The 17,660-nt window shown below is 33.9% G+C and overlaps 1 protein-coding gene across 2 annotated transcripts in view; it reads left to right on the top strand.

Annotated features, from left to right (window-relative positions):
• The first annotated feature begins 11,880 nt into the window (after positions 1 to 11,880).
• Positions 11,881 to 17,660, top strand: part of LOC127804823 (uncharacterized) — a 29,918-nt gene continuing 24,138 nt past the window's right edge. Inside the window, exons 1-9 of one of the 2 annotated variants that reach the window (XM_052341856.1) lie at positions 11,881 to 12,042; positions 12,752 to 12,874; positions 13,004 to 13,115; positions 13,194 to 13,313; positions 15,615 to 15,719; positions 16,492 to 16,575; positions 16,669 to 16,784; positions 17,056 to 17,157; positions 17,252 to 17,365. In XM_052341856.1, the coding sequence (XP_052197816.1) occupies positions 12,855 to 12,874; positions 13,004 to 13,115; positions 13,194 to 13,313; positions 15,615 to 15,719; positions 16,492 to 16,575; positions 16,669 to 16,784; positions 17,056 to 17,157; positions 17,252 to 17,365 (773 nt within the window). In that variant the 5' untranslated portion in view covers positions 11,881 to 12,042; positions 12,752 to 12,854. The remainder of the gene's footprint in view (positions 12,043 to 12,751; positions 12,875 to 13,003; positions 13,116 to 13,193; positions 13,314 to 15,614; positions 15,720 to 16,491; positions 16,576 to 16,668; positions 16,785 to 17,055; positions 17,158 to 17,251; positions 17,366 to 17,660) is intronic. The other variant, XM_052341865.1, reaches the window with a different exon arrangement.

The raw sequence follows: 17,660 nt of genomic DNA, 5'->3' as shown, positions 1-17,660 counted from the left end.
TAAATCTAAAAACCTCAAGTATTACATCCCTTACGTTCATTCGATTTTCTCAACCTGGTAGATAGTTGTACTGAAAATTATTCCTGATCCAACTTCTTTTGATGCCTAAAATCATAACTCGTATTACTCGTCATTACCATATTATTTTCCTTGGCTATCTAGGGTCCGGGGTACTCCATTTGTCTAATTCGGCAATTAGTTAAATAAATTCTCAAATTGATTTTCAGTTCCTTGAACTTACTTGACATTTTGCAATATGGGGTATTACAACTAATGTAACATCCCGCATCGAACAATAGGAATGATCGGAACAACTTACCTTAATCGGCCTACGCGAACTTCCCAGATGGGTCACTCATCTTTGGATTTCTCCAAGTCAAGCACGCTTAACTTGGGAGTTCATTGCCTGCATTCAGCCCAAAAGATATCCAGCTGGTGTTGTTTTCTTCCTTACTTATCCTCGATATATACTACTCTTCTCTGGGCTCTTGAGGTATTACATTCTCTCCCCCTTGAGCACATGACGTCCTCGTCATGCGACCTTACAACTGGTCCCAAATCTCCCCAATTTGCATGGTCGTTGTGGAATTTGCCTAAGGTGCCTACACGCACCCCCCTTAGGGACTCAGCGTCCTTGCTGAGGTTTGCCTTACCACCGGGCTCAGAGGCTCGGGGGTCGACTCTGATACCACCTGTAACATCTCGCATCGAGCGATAGGAAGGACCGAAACAACTTACCCTAATGGGCCTACGTGAACTTCCCAGGAGGGTCACCCATCTTTGGATTTCCCTGGTCAAGCACGCTTAACTTGGGAGTTCCTTGCCTGCATTCAGCCCAAAAGGTATCCAACTGGTGTTGTTTCCTTTCTTACTTATCCTCGATATATACTACTCTTCTCTGGGCTCTTGGGGTATTACAACTAAGTACCCCATCATTCATTAATCTTTTAATTCTCTCTATGGAGATATATCCTAATCTCCGATACCATAATGAAGAGGAGTCCTCATTAATAATACACCATTTAGTACCAGTATGAACATGCATTGAATTGTAAGTGGCATTGTCTTGTAAATTAATAAGATAAAGACCATCAAACAAAATACCATTCCCAACACAATTCGTATGATAAAATAAACTGAATGATGTGTTTGAAAAATTTAAGGAATATCCCAAAGGTACAAGTCTGAAAACTGAAATCAAGTTTTATGAAAAACTTGAAACATAGAAGGTCCTTTTCAATTTTAAAACAAAACCATTACTTAAAGTCAAAACACACATCCCTATAGCCTCCACATGTGAGCCCATTTTGTTTCCAGATAAGATGTTTTGCTCACTTCCCACTGGTTTCCTTAGGTTTTGCATACCCTGTAAAGAGTTTATAACATGGATTGTAGAACCAGAGTCAATCCACCAGGTGTTAAAATTAACATTAACCATATTAGATCCATAACAAACAAACGAGGTTGGATTACTTTTATCCTCAATCCATTTCTTGAATTTAGTGCAGTCCTTCTTCATGTGTCTCTTCTTTTTACAGAAGAAACACTTGCACTCCTTCTTGATATTAGCCTGGGGTGGTATATTACCTTTTCCCTTATGATTGGCATGAGGTTTGCCTTTTCCCTGTGTTGTAGTCAACATTACATTTTCACCATGCTCCATCATAAGCCTCCCTCCCTCTTAAACACACATGGTTATTAATTCATTGATTGACCATTTATCCTTATGTGTGTTTTACGAGATTTTGAATGGCCCGTATTGTGGTGGAAGAGTGTTCAGGATATAGTGCACCAAAAAGGAATCAAACATTGTAACCTCGAGTTTCTTAAGTTGAGCTGCAATGTCCCTCTTCTGCATGATGTGCTCACACACACCTTTCACGCTAGTAAGCCTTAAGGATAAGAATTTCATAATTAGGGTGTTTGCCAGTGCCTTATCTGAAGTGATGAATTGATCATCAATGGATTTCAGCCAATCCCGGACCTTTTCATGCTGATCGACAGAACCACGTATACCAACCAAAATTTTAGTCTTAATGAACATCACGCTGAGGCGATTAGATCGCTCTCATCGTTCATAAAACGCGATGTCCGCTGCAGTGCTGGTATCAGTGATTGCTAGTGGCTCGTCTTTCCTAATAGCATAATCAATGTCCATCCACCCTAAATGGAGAAGAATTCTCTCCTTCCATATCTTAAAGTTATCACTCGTTAATTCAGGAATATAGCAACGAATAACAGAGAAATTAGCAAGTTATGAAGCTGCATAAATATCATAAATGCTTATGTCAAAATTTGAGATCTAATTAAATAAATTATATGTTTTACCAATGTAAATCATACATGATTGAATCTAATGACATAAAAATTGCATGTGGGCTAAATTTTTAATTCAAGCAGATTCATTTGCTTATTATGATAGAATTATCAAATTATGTACTTAATTCAAGATTTATAGGTACATTAATTCTATCAAAAAAAACTTTATGATAAAACCATTAAATTATATATTATCTCATAATTCTTGCGGAAATATTATGAGAATAATTTGATATTTTATCCTAATTAATTATATAAATAAATATAATAAAAGTTCATGTGGGATAAAATTTATTATATTAAGTGTAATTAATTACAATTAATGTCTATGAATCTTCATGTAATCCCAAATATATAATTTTATTTAATTAAGGGTGTTGTGGTTAATCCTTAATTATTTAAAATTATATGGATCACTAGACATTTAAATATTATGCATAAAACTAAATTTTATGCAAATAATCTAAATTGCATGATTTAACTATGCACAATATGTTATCTCATGCATAAAAATAATATTGTATAATTAAATCATAATATTATGCACATATTATTTTAATAAATTTATTCAACATATTGCATAAATTAATATAGAATGAATAAATTTAACTCATGCAAATAGGTTGAAGCAAATAATCACAAAGTTCCTGTAAATTTTTTTTATAACAGAAATGGGCCAGCAGTTATTCTCAATTTTGCAGGCCTAATAATGGATTAAACATACAACCCAATATTTAAAACATTAAATGGCCCATGAATGAAATAGGTTCAAATTGAACCGCCGGTTCCGGTTCATGAACCGCCGGTTCCGGTTCAAGAAATCTTTGAACCTGAACCGAACCGCCCAAGGGCGGTTTGGGACGGTTCAATTCCGGTTCCGGTTCGTGCCAGTTCGGTCAACGGTTTGGACCGATTCGGTCAACAGTTTGAGCCGGTTCGGTCAACGGTTCCGGTTCAAATCGAATTTTTTTAATTTTTTTTAAATATTGTTGTATTCAATTTTGGTCCTTGTTCCGTTGTTCGGTTCGGTTTGGTTTCGATTTTTAATTGTTAAATGTAATTGTAAATATAAATATTCTCAACCATATTTTTAATAAAAAAACACTACTAAAAATTGAAGAAATATAAGTAATAATTTCATTAAAAATAATTAAAACAACTAAACAAGTATGTAATACAAGTAATTAATTTTTACAAATGTGAAAAATAAAAAATAAAAAATAGAATTAGACTTAATTTCATTAAAAAATAATTACAACAAAAATGTAATACAAGAAATTAATTTTTACAAATGTGAAAAAAAATAAAATATGGACTTGGATGAGTTGGATCCTACGCATCTTCATTGGAGTCGGAAGTCGCCGTTGTTGAACCATCATTAACCCATTCGTCAGATGATGATGAATGGATAAGTTCTTCTTGACGTCGCATGTTAGCTCTTTCCCAATCATCGAGGCAAACTTGAGCTTCCAATGATTCTGGAGCCAATCTTGATCTTCTTTCGTCCAAAATGTTGCCTCCACTACTGAATGTTTGTTCAACGGCTACAGTTGAAGCTGGAACTGCAAGAAGTTGACTTGCAATAATTGCAAGAGTTGGAAATGTCTCCTTGTGCCTTTTCCACCACTCCAAAATTTCAAAATTTAAACCTGTATCATCACCAAACTCAAAAACTGTGGTTTGATAAGTTTCGAGCTCCGAATGTGAGCTCGATCTAGGTTTTTTCCTCCTTTGATCTAAAAATTTATGACCCCATTTCATTGGTTGGGAGGAAGAGGAATGCGAAGCCATGGATGGAAATGATTATTCACTACTAGGAGCAATAACATATGCTTCATATAATTGATTGCATAAAGTTCTAACCTTAGAAATTATAATATTCACATCAATTTCTTCATTATTTTCTAATCCTAACAACGAATAATAGTTAGACAAACACTCAATTAAACCATCAAATTTACACCTAGGATCAAATACCATAGTAACAAGAGAAATTTCAGGAATAAATTGATAATAACGTAACCATTTTTCTCTCATTTCTAAAACAGCATGACAAATTTCTTCAACATTAATTCCTTCAATTAATACACCGGCCACATTCATTGCTTCTATTAAAAATTGATGTGAAGTTGGTTTATAAACACTACTAAGTGTATGAGTAGCATCATTAAAAATTCGTAAAATATTCAAAATTGAACTACAAACATTCCACATAGTTGGAAAAATAGGATATTGTGGAATATAATTTGCTACAAAAGAACACAATAAATCTTTATATTCAAAAGATTGATTAAGTAATTTAAAAGTTGAGTTCCAACGAGTAGGGACATCTTTTGAAAAACGTTTTGGGGTTTGACCATTGGAGGTGCAAAAATGTGCCCATGCTTTTGCAGTTCGAGGGTGTACCCAAATATAAGAAATAACATTTCTAATTGGATCTAAATAAGAATTAAGTGACTTAATACCATCTTGAACACATAAATTTAAAACATGGCATGCACATCTAACATGAAAAAATCTTCCACCAAAATTTGGTTGGCAAATTCTTTTCAATTCATTAATAGAAGCAGTATTAGCCGATGCATTATCAAAAGAAATTGAAAAAATTCTATTAACTAATCTATATTCTTGTAAAATTTGTTGAATTAATCTACAAATATTTTCAGCATTATGACTTTCATCAAAACATCGATACGCAAGAATTCTTTTTTGTAAAACATAATTTTCATCAACCCAATGACAAGTAATACCTATATATGAATGAGTTTGCCAATGATCACTACAAATAGAAACATTAATATTATTGTTTTGAAAATATGTTATCAATTCAATTTTTGAGTTTTTAAACAATTTTAACAAATTCATTTTCAAAGTATTTCTAGGAATTGATTTAAAACTAGGATTAACAAAGTTTTGACAAAATCGAGTAAAACCTAATTTTTCACCAAAACTAAAAGATAAATGATCAATTGCTACCATTTCAGCTAAATCAGACCTACAATTAGCTTCATTATAATGAAATAATTGAGGAGAGTTTGAAGAGGTAGCAAACCCGGATATTTGTGTTTGATCGCGGCTCAATCCAACCTTGAGCGGGTGCTTTGTTTGCAAATGTCGGGCGAAAGTACTATATCCACCTCCTTGCTTGAATTTGTATACCTGATTACAATAATTACAAGATACATCAAATTTACCATCTCCTTTTGGTGTTTTCTTGAAATGAATATTAAAAATATCAGAAGTAGAAATTTTTTCACCTCCCTTTTGTTGAGTTTCACTCTCTTGTGTTTGAAAATTTTGAGCTTCAAACTCAACATTTTCAACATTTTCAAAATTTCTACCTTCACTTGCCATTTTTTTGAAAAAAGTATGATAATAAAAAAATATAATAATGATAAAATAATATAGTAACAAGTAATAAATAATTAACAATATAATTGAATAAATTGATAAATAACAAAATGAGAAGATTGAAGAAATTGAAATTGAAATATTAAATGAGAGACAAAATTGAGAGAATAATAGCTTGAGACTTGAGAGAGAGAGAGAGAGAGAGAAAGTGTGAAAAATGAGTGGGGGAGGGAAGGGTATATATAGATAGGAATTATAAAATTAAAAAAAAAATTAATAAAATTGGCTTGGGGGGGTGGCAGCCAACGGTCCAATTTTGGACCGTTGGGGGAGGGGGGGCACGGCGGGGGGGTTTTCCGGTTCCACGGAACCGGAACCGCGGAACCTTGAACCGAAACCGAACCGAATTTCACCGGTTCAGTTCGGTTCCGATTCCGGTTCCGGTTCGGCCGGTTCCGGCCGGTCCGGTTCAATTTTGGCCATGTCTAGGTTCAATAATAGAGCAAACCCAATAGTTAATTAAAACAGCTCACTCAATTGTTAAATTAAAACATGAGTCCATGAAAAAAAAACAAGCCCATTGAAATAAAACACCAGCCCATGAAATGTAGGTCTATTGAATTAAAACACCAACAGTGTACAGTGTCGTCTTCAACCTCCAGCCGGGTCATTTTGACCTGTTTTGAAAACCCAGTTAAATCTCATGATTTCAGCCATAAAAATTGATGATTTAAATTGTAGATTGCTCACAAAACAACTTCTCAAATATTTCTAAACTTAAATCATCAAAATATGTCACAACCATGTAGATTTAATCAAAACGTTAACATATATTCTTGCTGGAAAAAATTTCAAAATATTGAAAATGTCATGGCAAGGGCTAACAATGGCTCTGATACCAACTGTTAGATATTTATATATAGATGATCTAACATGCTACAAACACCAAAAATAATATTTAGATTAATGGGAAAAATAAATGAAAGTTATCTCCAGCCATTGTTGTTTTCTTCAGTTCTAGTATTGGCTATTCCAAGCTCTCAAACACCCCAAGTGATGGTGTATGATGAAGAGAATGGATAATAAGCTTAGGGACCAAAACCATGGATTTATACAATGTTCTTCCATCAAGAACGTGCACCCATTACCACCTTTAATCAATGAGAAAACGTAATCATGAGAGCTTATGGGCCAAAAGTAATCAAGAGATTACTTTACAGCCTATAGCATTATATACGTTTGGGCCACAACTAAGGAACTTTACAGGCAATGGTTAATGCTAGTTTACTGGAAAGCCTCAGCTTCGTAGAGAGACTTATCAAGGAATCAGAATGGCAAAAATGTTCTCTTGCCTGTAATCTTCAATCTCTTCTCTTTCTCTTTCCTAGGTTGCCGCCCCAACAAGCTCTAGCACTCGCTCTCACCTTCCTCGCACCAACCGTCGCTGGAGCTTATTGTCGTTGTAAGCTCTAGCACGCCTTCCTCGCACAGAAGACGGCAGCAAGTGCTGGAGCTTGTTGGAGGCGACGAGCATAGGAAAGGGAAAGAAATGAGAGAGAAGGTTACAGGCAAGCAAGTAAGAGAGTTTTTTTGTTATTTTGGTCATTCTCGATAAGTCTTTATGTGAGGCTCTCGGGTAAAGTAGCCAGGTTGTTGGAGAGTTTGAGCCTCGTAGAGAGACTTATTGAGAGGAGTCAAAATGAAAAAAATGTTCCTTGCCTGCAATCTTCTTTATTTTCTCTCTCTTCTTTTCATAACCGTCACCTCCAGCAAGTTCAAGCACTCGCTATCGTCTTTCTCACATCGATTATCACTACATCAACGAGAGGCGACACAAGAAAGGCAACGATAGGTGCTAGAGTTTGCCGGAGACAACAGTAATGGGAAGGGAAGAGAAATAAGAGAAGATATTGCAGGTAAACAGGTTAGGGGGTATTTTTATCATTTTTGTCCCTCTCAATAAGTTTTTATGTGAGGCTCTCGAGCAAAGTAGTCAGGCAATACACCTCACCAGCTAACGAAAGACAATGATGAGATGACCACCTTATAAAATCGAAACCAAACATAAACTTCATTCTAAAATTAAAATTTTTTAAAAGACTTTACATCTAAATAAAAAGAAAATTATATGTAAATAAAATAAAATAAAACTATTTAAATTGAAGACCTTATACCTGCCTTTGGTTAGGAATTTTTTTTTCATGCCTTTAGTTGAAAGACTAACTTACTAATCAAGATATTAATCATTATCACTATTTTAAAGGTCACGTAATTCTCATTTTTTTAACACTTTAAGTGGTAATGTAATTTTCATTTTAGATCGAATGCGACCCATCACCCAAAACTTTGATTTTGTGATTAATCTTACTTTTGTGTTCTTTTTATTCAATTTTTTTAATAAAATAAACATATAAAAGTGATAGATAAGAGTAAACATATGAGAAGAGTGACAAAAAATTGTTAACCAATTTAATATTTTTAATGAATAAAAATAAGCCAAATCCATAAATTTTCCCTTAAATTTTACATAAAAAGTCTACCATTATCCTAAACTTCAAATTTGATCTATTAAATATTTAATCTTTATAATTTATATCTATTGACTACATAATCTACTTTAAATTAATACGTGAGTTACACACAATGTGAGATGAAAAAAATAAAAATAGAAGAAAAATCGACCAAACCTACCCTTCCTTTTGCCTTTGACCGTCATCTTCATTCCCGTCTCCTGTCTCTCTTGTATACCCAAATAGAAGAATTGAATCTTTGGCCAGCTATCACCGTCTCGACCGATCTCGATAGTTACATGCGATGCGAGCCAGGGAAAAGAAAAACTAAAGAAAGGAAAAACAAAAGAAGAATTGACCAAACAGATATTTCATTTTGTCTTCGATTGTCGTCTTTGCTCTTATTTCCCATATCTCGTCAACCCGAATGGAAGGAGCTAGTTTCTCATCGGTTGCCGCCATCTTGATCGATCCTAACCCTTTCTTTTTTTTCCAACCGACGACCTGTGAGTCACAACCGACCCATCTTTCCTCTTTTTCTACCAGCAACTCGTGACCAACCCACCATTCTTCTTTCTCTTTGCTTCAACCAGCGACCCTTGATTGACCTATATAAATCTCTATCCTCTTTGTTCCAACCAACGACACACAACTTATCTATTGGTGAGTTTGTAATATGGTGGTTACTAAACATAGTGTTTTACTACTTTATTTTTACGTATTTAATGACATGTCTATTACACATTCAATATTAATTATAAATTAGGTAGTCAATATAAATAAATTATAAAAATCAAACATTTAATAGGTCAAATTTAAAATCAAAGAAATGATAAAGTTTTCATATAAAATTTGAGACAAAAATATGAAGTTGCGATTAAAAATATAACTTCATTTTGAATTGCAACCATCAATGGCATGGGGCCGTTGGACCCCATAGATGTACCTCAAAGTTAAAGCACTTGGTATAAAAGTGAATTCTACTTTTGAATTGTATTATTAATAAAAGTAAAAAAAAAAAAAAAACTCAAAAACAATTTATAATTATTATTATTTAATATATTAGTAATCTATTTATTTTTTTAAGTAACGTTCGTTAAAATAAACAAGATAAGGGATTATTAAAATAAAATTAGAATACTTTTTGGACTAAAATATGAAATGATTAAAATAAAGTTGTAAAATATTTCAAAATTTCTATGTTTGTTAAATTTTTAAAAATTTATTGAGAATTATTTTTTTTCTATTTGCTTGTTAAATGCATATGATAAGTATCGAAATAATATTTTTTGCTAAAATATCTCTATTATCAAATTCATTTAAAATTGTATGTTAATATCAATAATAAATTTATAATTGAAATAGTGTTTTATTATCGATGTGAATTGCCAAAAAAAATTAAAATTAAAAATAGTGTTTTATTTTCTAAATTCATGTTCAAAAATAAATTATAAAAAGATTTCAAAAATATAAATAATTATTGGTAGAATTATAATAATTCTGCTTAGATAATTAAAAATTGCTAAAACATATTTTCATAATAAATAATAAAATATAAATTGAATAAAATAATTTAAAAAATTGATGAAAGAAATTTGTATTAGATAATAAAATATATAGAGAGAGAGCAATTTAAAATTTAAAAATATATTAAATGATATTAATTATTCTACAAGGATATATGAGTAATTTGGATTTATTTATAAAATATTAAATAAATTTATTTATATAAAATCAAATAAGAAGTTATCGGATAATTTTTTTAAAAAAATTAATAAATTTAATAAATATATTACAAATAATAATTATTTCTAATATTTTTTATATCTAACATTTTTTATCTTATATCTTACAGCATCTTACTCTAAAAGATATATACACTTGTCACCTGGTTGGAGGCCTGAAGCCTGTGTGGTAAAGTCCAAAAGTGCTCAAGGGCCAACCGCGAAAAGGCCTGGCCACCAAAGGGACAGGCTGTCCAAAATGGCCGGCTGGCCAGATCAGCTATGGTGCCACCGCGTGGTTGGGAGTATATCAAAACAGTAAACTGTTTCATCATTTCCAAACGGAATTAATTTAGGACTCCTCGCCCATTCTTCAATTACAGGTGAGCCATCGCAATTGCACCGCCCCGGATCAACTAAAATTTAAGTTCAGCTAAAAAATATATAGAGAGAGAGAGAAACAAATTAGTTCTTTATTGACATGTTTTACCCCTGACAAAATTAAGGTACATATATATTAGTTATTTATTTATTTAAATAAATAAATTAAAACTAAATTATAATAGTCAAATGCCATCGAGAAAATAATTTATTTGACTGTTTTATTTGTTTATTTATATAGCACAATTTAGGTTCGCTATTAGAGACCATAATAAATTTGATTTATGTACTCATTAAATAATTTATTCAGTTATATAAAAATATAATTTTATTTTAAATTATCTATCAAAATTTAACATGCATATGATATAGCAAGGAAATATAAAAAATAATAGGCTAAAGTCATACTCAACCCTCTTAATTTTCACCATTTAACCATTTTTCCCTCTTAACTTAAATAAGGATATAATAACCCCCTCAATTTTCAATTTTGAACATGTTATGCACTTTTAACTATCATTTTTGTAATGATTACATACTTTAGCACAGTCATTAGTTATACACATGGTTTGATGTGGGCCCCACATTGACCAAGTCAATGAGAGTGCGTCACGTGTTTCGCTCTACCAAAGAGTAAGGGGACTACCAGGCAGCCACCAATGAATAGTTGCCTGAAATGATCGAGGAAGAAGACCATTGTCGGTGACGAGACGACCGCCCACTTCGCTGCCCACCCACCTCTTAGCTGCTGGACGGACCTATGCCACCGCATCGTTGCTCGCCCAATCAAATCAAAGCCATCATCGGTTCCCCCAACCCCAATCAAGGCCATCGCGACCCAGATCTACCCACCAACCCCCTCAACTCCGACCAACATTATTTCAATCGTTGCCATCATTGGCCCCCTCGACTCCAATCGACGCCATCGTCAGCCTTTCCGACCCCATATCTGTCTAGATTTGCCCCCCATGCCATTGCCATCCTTCCAAGTCGTCGACCTCAGATCTGTCCGCCCACACCCAATTGCTACTATCGACGGCCCCCGACCTTGGTAGACACCTTTTATGCCATTAGCGACCACCGATAGAGAGAGCACGCGAGAGAGAATCAAAGAGCAGGAGGTCGCCCACGACAAGGAAGGCCAGGAAAGAAGAATAATGAAAAAAAATATGATGATGTTGCGCGCATCTCAATCGCATGTGTAACACACACGCTAACTCAAGTGTCTAACATGTTCAAAATTGAAAGTTGAGAAGGCTAATAGATTCTTATTTCAGTCAAAGAAGAAAATGATTAAAAGGTGAAAAGTGACGGGCTGGGTATGCCTTTAACCAAAATAATATAACAAATTCAAACAATATTTTAAATTACATAAATCTATAAAGCATAAAACATTTTTAAAGAAAACAAAGTTATTGTACATATAAATATACAAAAGATTAGGGTTTTGTAGCTTTTGTTTTTAATTTTGATTCATTTGGCTTTTATAATTTTTTTAACTTTACCTTTTCATATATATATATATATATTGTTTTTGTTAACATGATTTCACACCCTAAAATGGGTGTTTGCGTGTTATATTAGAATAGATGGTAAAAGGCGTTGATTTCATCATGAGAAGATAGAAATGAAGGGGCAATAAGGTCTGGAAATGTACACAAATTTACAGTTTTTGGGCGCAATAAGACCCATCGGCACCGATCCCCTGGGAAGGAAACACAAACACCCCTCTCTCTCTCTCTCCCTCGTCGAAATCTGTAAGCTTCTGACCTTTCTCTGTTCTTGGACTTAAATCGATCTCTACAATGTTATTTAGAAGATTATTACAGGTTTATCGATTTATATGTATTTATATTTGTTGAACAACAGAATTCGGGGTGTTCAAGAATTGTGATTCGTCTGCAATAAATTTAGTGTCTCTATTCGCCGTTGATTTCTTTCTATCTGACCTTTCTTCTTGTTCTCTAGATTTTCCCCCGAAAATTGAATTCCGTATAGTTTGAACTTTAAACTTCACTATAATACCGGAAGAATTCTAGATCACCTGATTACCTTTCCATAAGCAGTAGAATGCTATATATTCTGGTAAATGGTTACTGCGACGTCTTGGCTAATCCTTCTTGCTCCAGACGCAAATCCAAACTACTTTGGGGTTCTGTTATTAAGTTCTTAATTTGCTGAATCGCAAGATCAGAGTATCATTGCTTGCTAAGAGGAAAGAAAGAAGTGAAAAAGTACTAGTTCAATGGTCTTAGTGCCGAGATTTTAGTTACTGAGAAGAGAGAAGAAGAAAAGATAAAAATACAAGGAAATATTGTTATTGGGTTTTTAGGGTTTTCCTTTTCTTTTCTGTCTCTTTATTAAGGGAGAGGAAAGGAAACCAATTAACTTTCTGCACTACTTGGCCATCTCAGACAAATTAACGATGGTATGTGGGTTTGATTATTAGTATTGGTGTAATTGCAGTTACTTTCCTGGGACTGAAGCATGTTATATATTCTTCAGAAGTTAATCAAGGAATAGGTTTTTGCCCAGTGCATGACCTGTTGAGTTGAGTGACTTTACTAGGATGGGGATCACACACCGCAGGTTTGTACTGGTGGATTATCCCAAACTTCTATACTGAGTTGCTCATTGAATTATAACTTGGCTTGAGTGCTCAAGTATGGTAGCTCTATGTAAAACTGTTGAGCATTGGTTTTCTCATTCTTTTTGCAGTGGAGTCTCTAAGAAATCAAATGACAGAACCAGACTTATGGTTACAACTATTATGGGAATGGTCTTTGGATATCTTGTTGGAGTTTCATTTCCATCCTCTTCTTTAACCAAGGTAATGCTGACTTATTGAAAATGGACCTTTTTTGCACCAATACCTATCATCCATTTGATTCATTGTCAAATTTCGCAGATTAACTTACCATCAAGCCTTATATCATCTCTTGATGTAGCCTTCCACGACGATCATCATAGAACTGTTAGTAACCACATGCCTGAAACTCGTGCTTCAACTGATACAGAGCCACCAAAGGTATCTCTTGTTTTGTGAGTTAATTCTTAGTTCACTTACAGTGCTCGTGTCATTTTCTGGAGACAGCTTTAATTTATAGGACCTATTATTACTATTTTTTGTTACATGAGATGATGTTGTTTTCCTAGCATGATATAAACTGTGAGTTAGGATACTTTCCAAAGTTGGTACCTAATTCAAACTGATGCATGAACTGATTTTCTGTACATGATGTTACACTCCTTGCGCTTCTGAATTATATTTATTAGGCACAGTCACACACATTATTCCAACAGAAAAAAATGCTATTATTTTCATATGAATGTGATTTTAGATTTATTCTTGATGTTTCATTAAGTAGCAAATTGTTGTTTTTTTTATTTGTTCAGTTTACCCAATATTGAGTAAAAAGTATAATGTTTGGCTGATGGTTGACTTATTGTTCTGTTAGATTAAAATGTATTTCAACAGTTTGATTGTGTAGTGCAAGACTACAATGCGGCCTTATTTTGTTGTTACCTTGAAAAGGACAAAAGTGCATTTAGAAGCCTTCTGGTGGAAGTAAATACAACAACAATTTCAAGCCTTAATATCACTAGATGGGGTCAGTCACATGACTTCTAAACCTCGATGAAACTTTATCCATGGCCATATCCTCTGTGAGCCTAGTATATCCCTAGTATATCCCTTTCCATGTCTAAGGATTTCCCACCAATTTTTCTTTGGTCTTGCTATTTTTGTTATGAATTTCATTCACTTGCCTCACAATTTCTATTAGTCTTCTTTTCACATGTCCAAACCATCTTACTTGTGATTCCGCATCTTATCTTCAATTCCAATAGAAATAAATGTTCCTAGAAATATCAACTGTATAAAACTTATGAAGATGAGAACTTATTCAGAATAATTTCATAATCTTTGGTAAGATCATAATGAGCTTGCCAAATTGGAAATATTTGGTGTAAATTGGTTATGGATTCACTTTTTTACAGGTATGATAGCATGATATGGAACAATACCACAAAGCTAATCCCTCGTCACATTTCCAGTTCATGCTTCTCCCTTATTGCTAACACTACGATCAACTTTATCCTAACACCTTTATTTCTACATGGTATCTCCTTAACTGACTTAAATGCGTATAGCATTTGATTAAAAAAGGAATGTGGAGATTTCATGTGTGACATTTTTTTCTATATTCCCAATGTATTATAGGACCTTATTTCGTATAGATCACTTATAAGTTCTTCTTTATGGTGGTCTTATCATTTCTCATACCCCATATTTGTCCTTACATTGAAACATCTTTGTCAATCATAGACTATTTATGTTGGGAAGGGCTGTGCAATCTTAGGCATTTTTGTTGGCAGGGGGCTTATGCTGGACATAAAACACTTTGAGTTTCATGCTAGTGGGCTATGAGGGAATACAACTAGGGAATGTTTGATAACCTGAATGCTTCATGTTACATGCTAGTGGACAAAAAGGGATATGACCTGGGTTTTCTGTGATAATCTGAGAATGTAGTAATAAGAAAACCTTATCGTGGTGTGGTATTAAAATATCCTGTATCGTTTTCTTCATATTGAAAGTTAAAGAAACTTAAAATTAAGATTCTTTATCAGAATTGTTTAAAATACCATATGCTGAGTGTGTCTAGCATGCAGTGGGAATTGATATCCCTAACTTAAAATTAGGAAACATTAGCATAGGTTTTCAATTTTGAGGTCAGGCTAATATTCACATTACAGCAACACGACACAGGCATGAGGTGCAATGGCATAAGGCTAATATTCAATTTTGGAAATACTGTGAATAGCTCTTTCTAGGGAGCTCTATTCATAAATGAATTGTATGTTTTGTGCTTCTTTCTTAAAACTGGTAAGATAAAGGTGTATAAATTCATATTGTTTTTGCCATCTTATTGAATCTAAAAGTACTTGAAACTTGTTATATGTGTTTTAAGGAATGGATACATATGTTACCCCTAATTGTCCCACAATCTGAAATAGAGAAGGCACTTTTGGAGACATGATTTTTCTTTGCTTCATGGCTATTTAATTATTTCATTTTCTGAAATCTTGTGGAAACAGCCTCTTTGCAAAGCAGGGGGTAAGGATCTGTATAAAAAGTGACCCTGCCCCAACTCTTGCTTGGAAGCCTTGTGTACCAAGGACATCCTCTTTTGGAATCTCGCATAACTTACATGGAATGCTGTTCATGTATTTTCTTGGTTGATGCCGTACCACATTATATCTCCAGCAAACTAGAGTTCATGTCCAATATGTGTTGCCAACTTTCTCTTTTTTGGTTTCCATCCAGATATACGTTCAATCAAATCCTCGTGGTGCTGAGACATTACCTCCAGGAATCATAGTCTCAGAGTCTGATTTTTATTTGCGGAGGTTATGGGGTGAACCTAGAGAGGTAAATGGTTTAACAAAGAATAACTGCGTTGCAGTGCTGGACATTGCATTTAGTTACTTTCTAGATTCTGAAGTTGACTATATGTGTTGTATTCTTTTTTTGTTTCTTCTTAGCTCTTGAGGTAGTTCTCATAAATATGACATTTTAGCCCTTAAAATAGTAGTTATTACATATTTAGCATCATATCATAGACTAGTTAGTAAATTGGCTTTACAATATTTTTCTCATGGGTTAGATGTTCTTTCTCTTTCCAGATAAGTCTCGTGTTTAGATATTCTTGTCAAAGTTTAAGCTCCATTGGCCTTTTTAAAGATTGTTTATAATTTTTTTTGTATTAACCTGTAGTTTTCAGGTTTTTGTTTTTTTCTGTCATATGTGATGCGTGGATTTGTTAAGAGAGGCAGGGGAGGGAGATTGGCTGTTGGCTGTTAGTGGGTTTATCATTGTTGATAATAAGAGTGATGGCCCTTTCCATGCTGAAAAGATTTTGCTGCATGCATTTTGAGGTTGCTGGTATAAGTTAAAGGAAAAGAGACATCATGCATAAAATTCAATAATATTAAAATAATTGCATGTGCGAAATACTCTTACCCTTCAAAAGAAAAAGAAAAGAGAGAGGGAGAAAGTGGTACGTACCACATTATATCTCCAGAAAAAAGATAGGAAAAACTAAATGTCTCCTATTGTGACTTTTTGACTCATTTTGCCACGTGCATTTGTTGTAACCCTTGTGACTCAATGTTTCTGATGAAGAATGTTCAAACACCTTCAGGATTTGAAAAAGAAGCCAAAATATTTGGTAACATTCACAGTTGGATGGGATCAGAAGAACAATATTGATGCAGCAGTCAAAAAGGTTATAAAAATGGACCATTTTGATACATGTATTTGTTCTTTTATGATGTTGGAGTATTACTAAAAGTGGTATGCTAATTCTGCTTTTTTATAGTTTTCCGATGATTTCCAAATTTTGCTCTTTCACTATGATGGTCGGACAAGTGAATGGGATCAATTTGAGTGGTCGCGGAATGCAGTTCATGTCAGTGCAAGAAAACAAACAAAATGGTAAGAATGTTTAGCACTTTACGTAGTTAGCATGTGCTACCACTGTAGCATGTTCAAAATGACAATTCATAAAACAGAAATGTCATTATACAATTCTGCAAGAAAAGAAGATGTTATAAAACAGAGAGTGCCTATTTTTTGGTTAATATTGCGTCCTTTTGTAAATTCAAGTGACTGAACTTTAAGATCAGTTCTCATTTATGTTTGTGTGTGTTCCTTACTGACTTGAGAAGTCTGGCTTCTTACATCTGTAAATTTTTATCTTGTACAGGTGGTATGCAAAGAGGTTTCTGCATCCTGATATTGTTGCAGCTTATGACTACATTTTCATCTGGGACGAAGATCTGGGAGTTGAACACTTCAATGCTGATAAGTAAATTTTCCTCTTCCTTTTTTCAAGTCATTCTATTTTAACTATCATGTTGCCATGGTCAAAATTTACATGTTTTCTCCTTGCAATCTACTAGGTACATTCAACTGGTTAAGAAACATGGTCTGGAGATTTCTCAACCAGGACTTGAGCCAAACAATGGGCTAACATGGCAGATGACAAAAAGGAGGGGTGACAGAGAAGTTCACAAGTAGGCTTTATTGTTTTTGCTCTGAAGCTCCCACCAACACCCCCACACCCCCAGGAAAAAAGTAAAAGAAAAAATGAAAATGATTATAACAATAATAAATTTGTGATATTGAATGTTGCATGGACTCCTGAAAGCATGATCTATGCATATGCTGGCCTCATTACTTTGGGCGCCAAATGAATTGTTTTTGACATTTCATATTGGATGTAGACCTTTCTAGGATGCCTTGTGATTCATTTCATGGTGTAATGGTACATAGACCTCTTCATCGTTGTTTTTATATATGACACAGTTG

Source organism: Diospyros lotus, chromosome 1 (genome assembly GCF_014633365.1).
Source record: "Diospyros lotus cultivar Yz01 chromosome 1, ASM1463336v1, whole genome shotgun sequence".
Lineage (NCBI taxonomy): Eukaryota > Viridiplantae > Streptophyta > Magnoliopsida > Ericales > Ebenaceae > Diospyros > Diospyros lotus.
The sequence above is the reverse complement of the archived record's forward strand: the minus strand, read 5'-3'. Positions and strand labels throughout refer to the sequence as shown.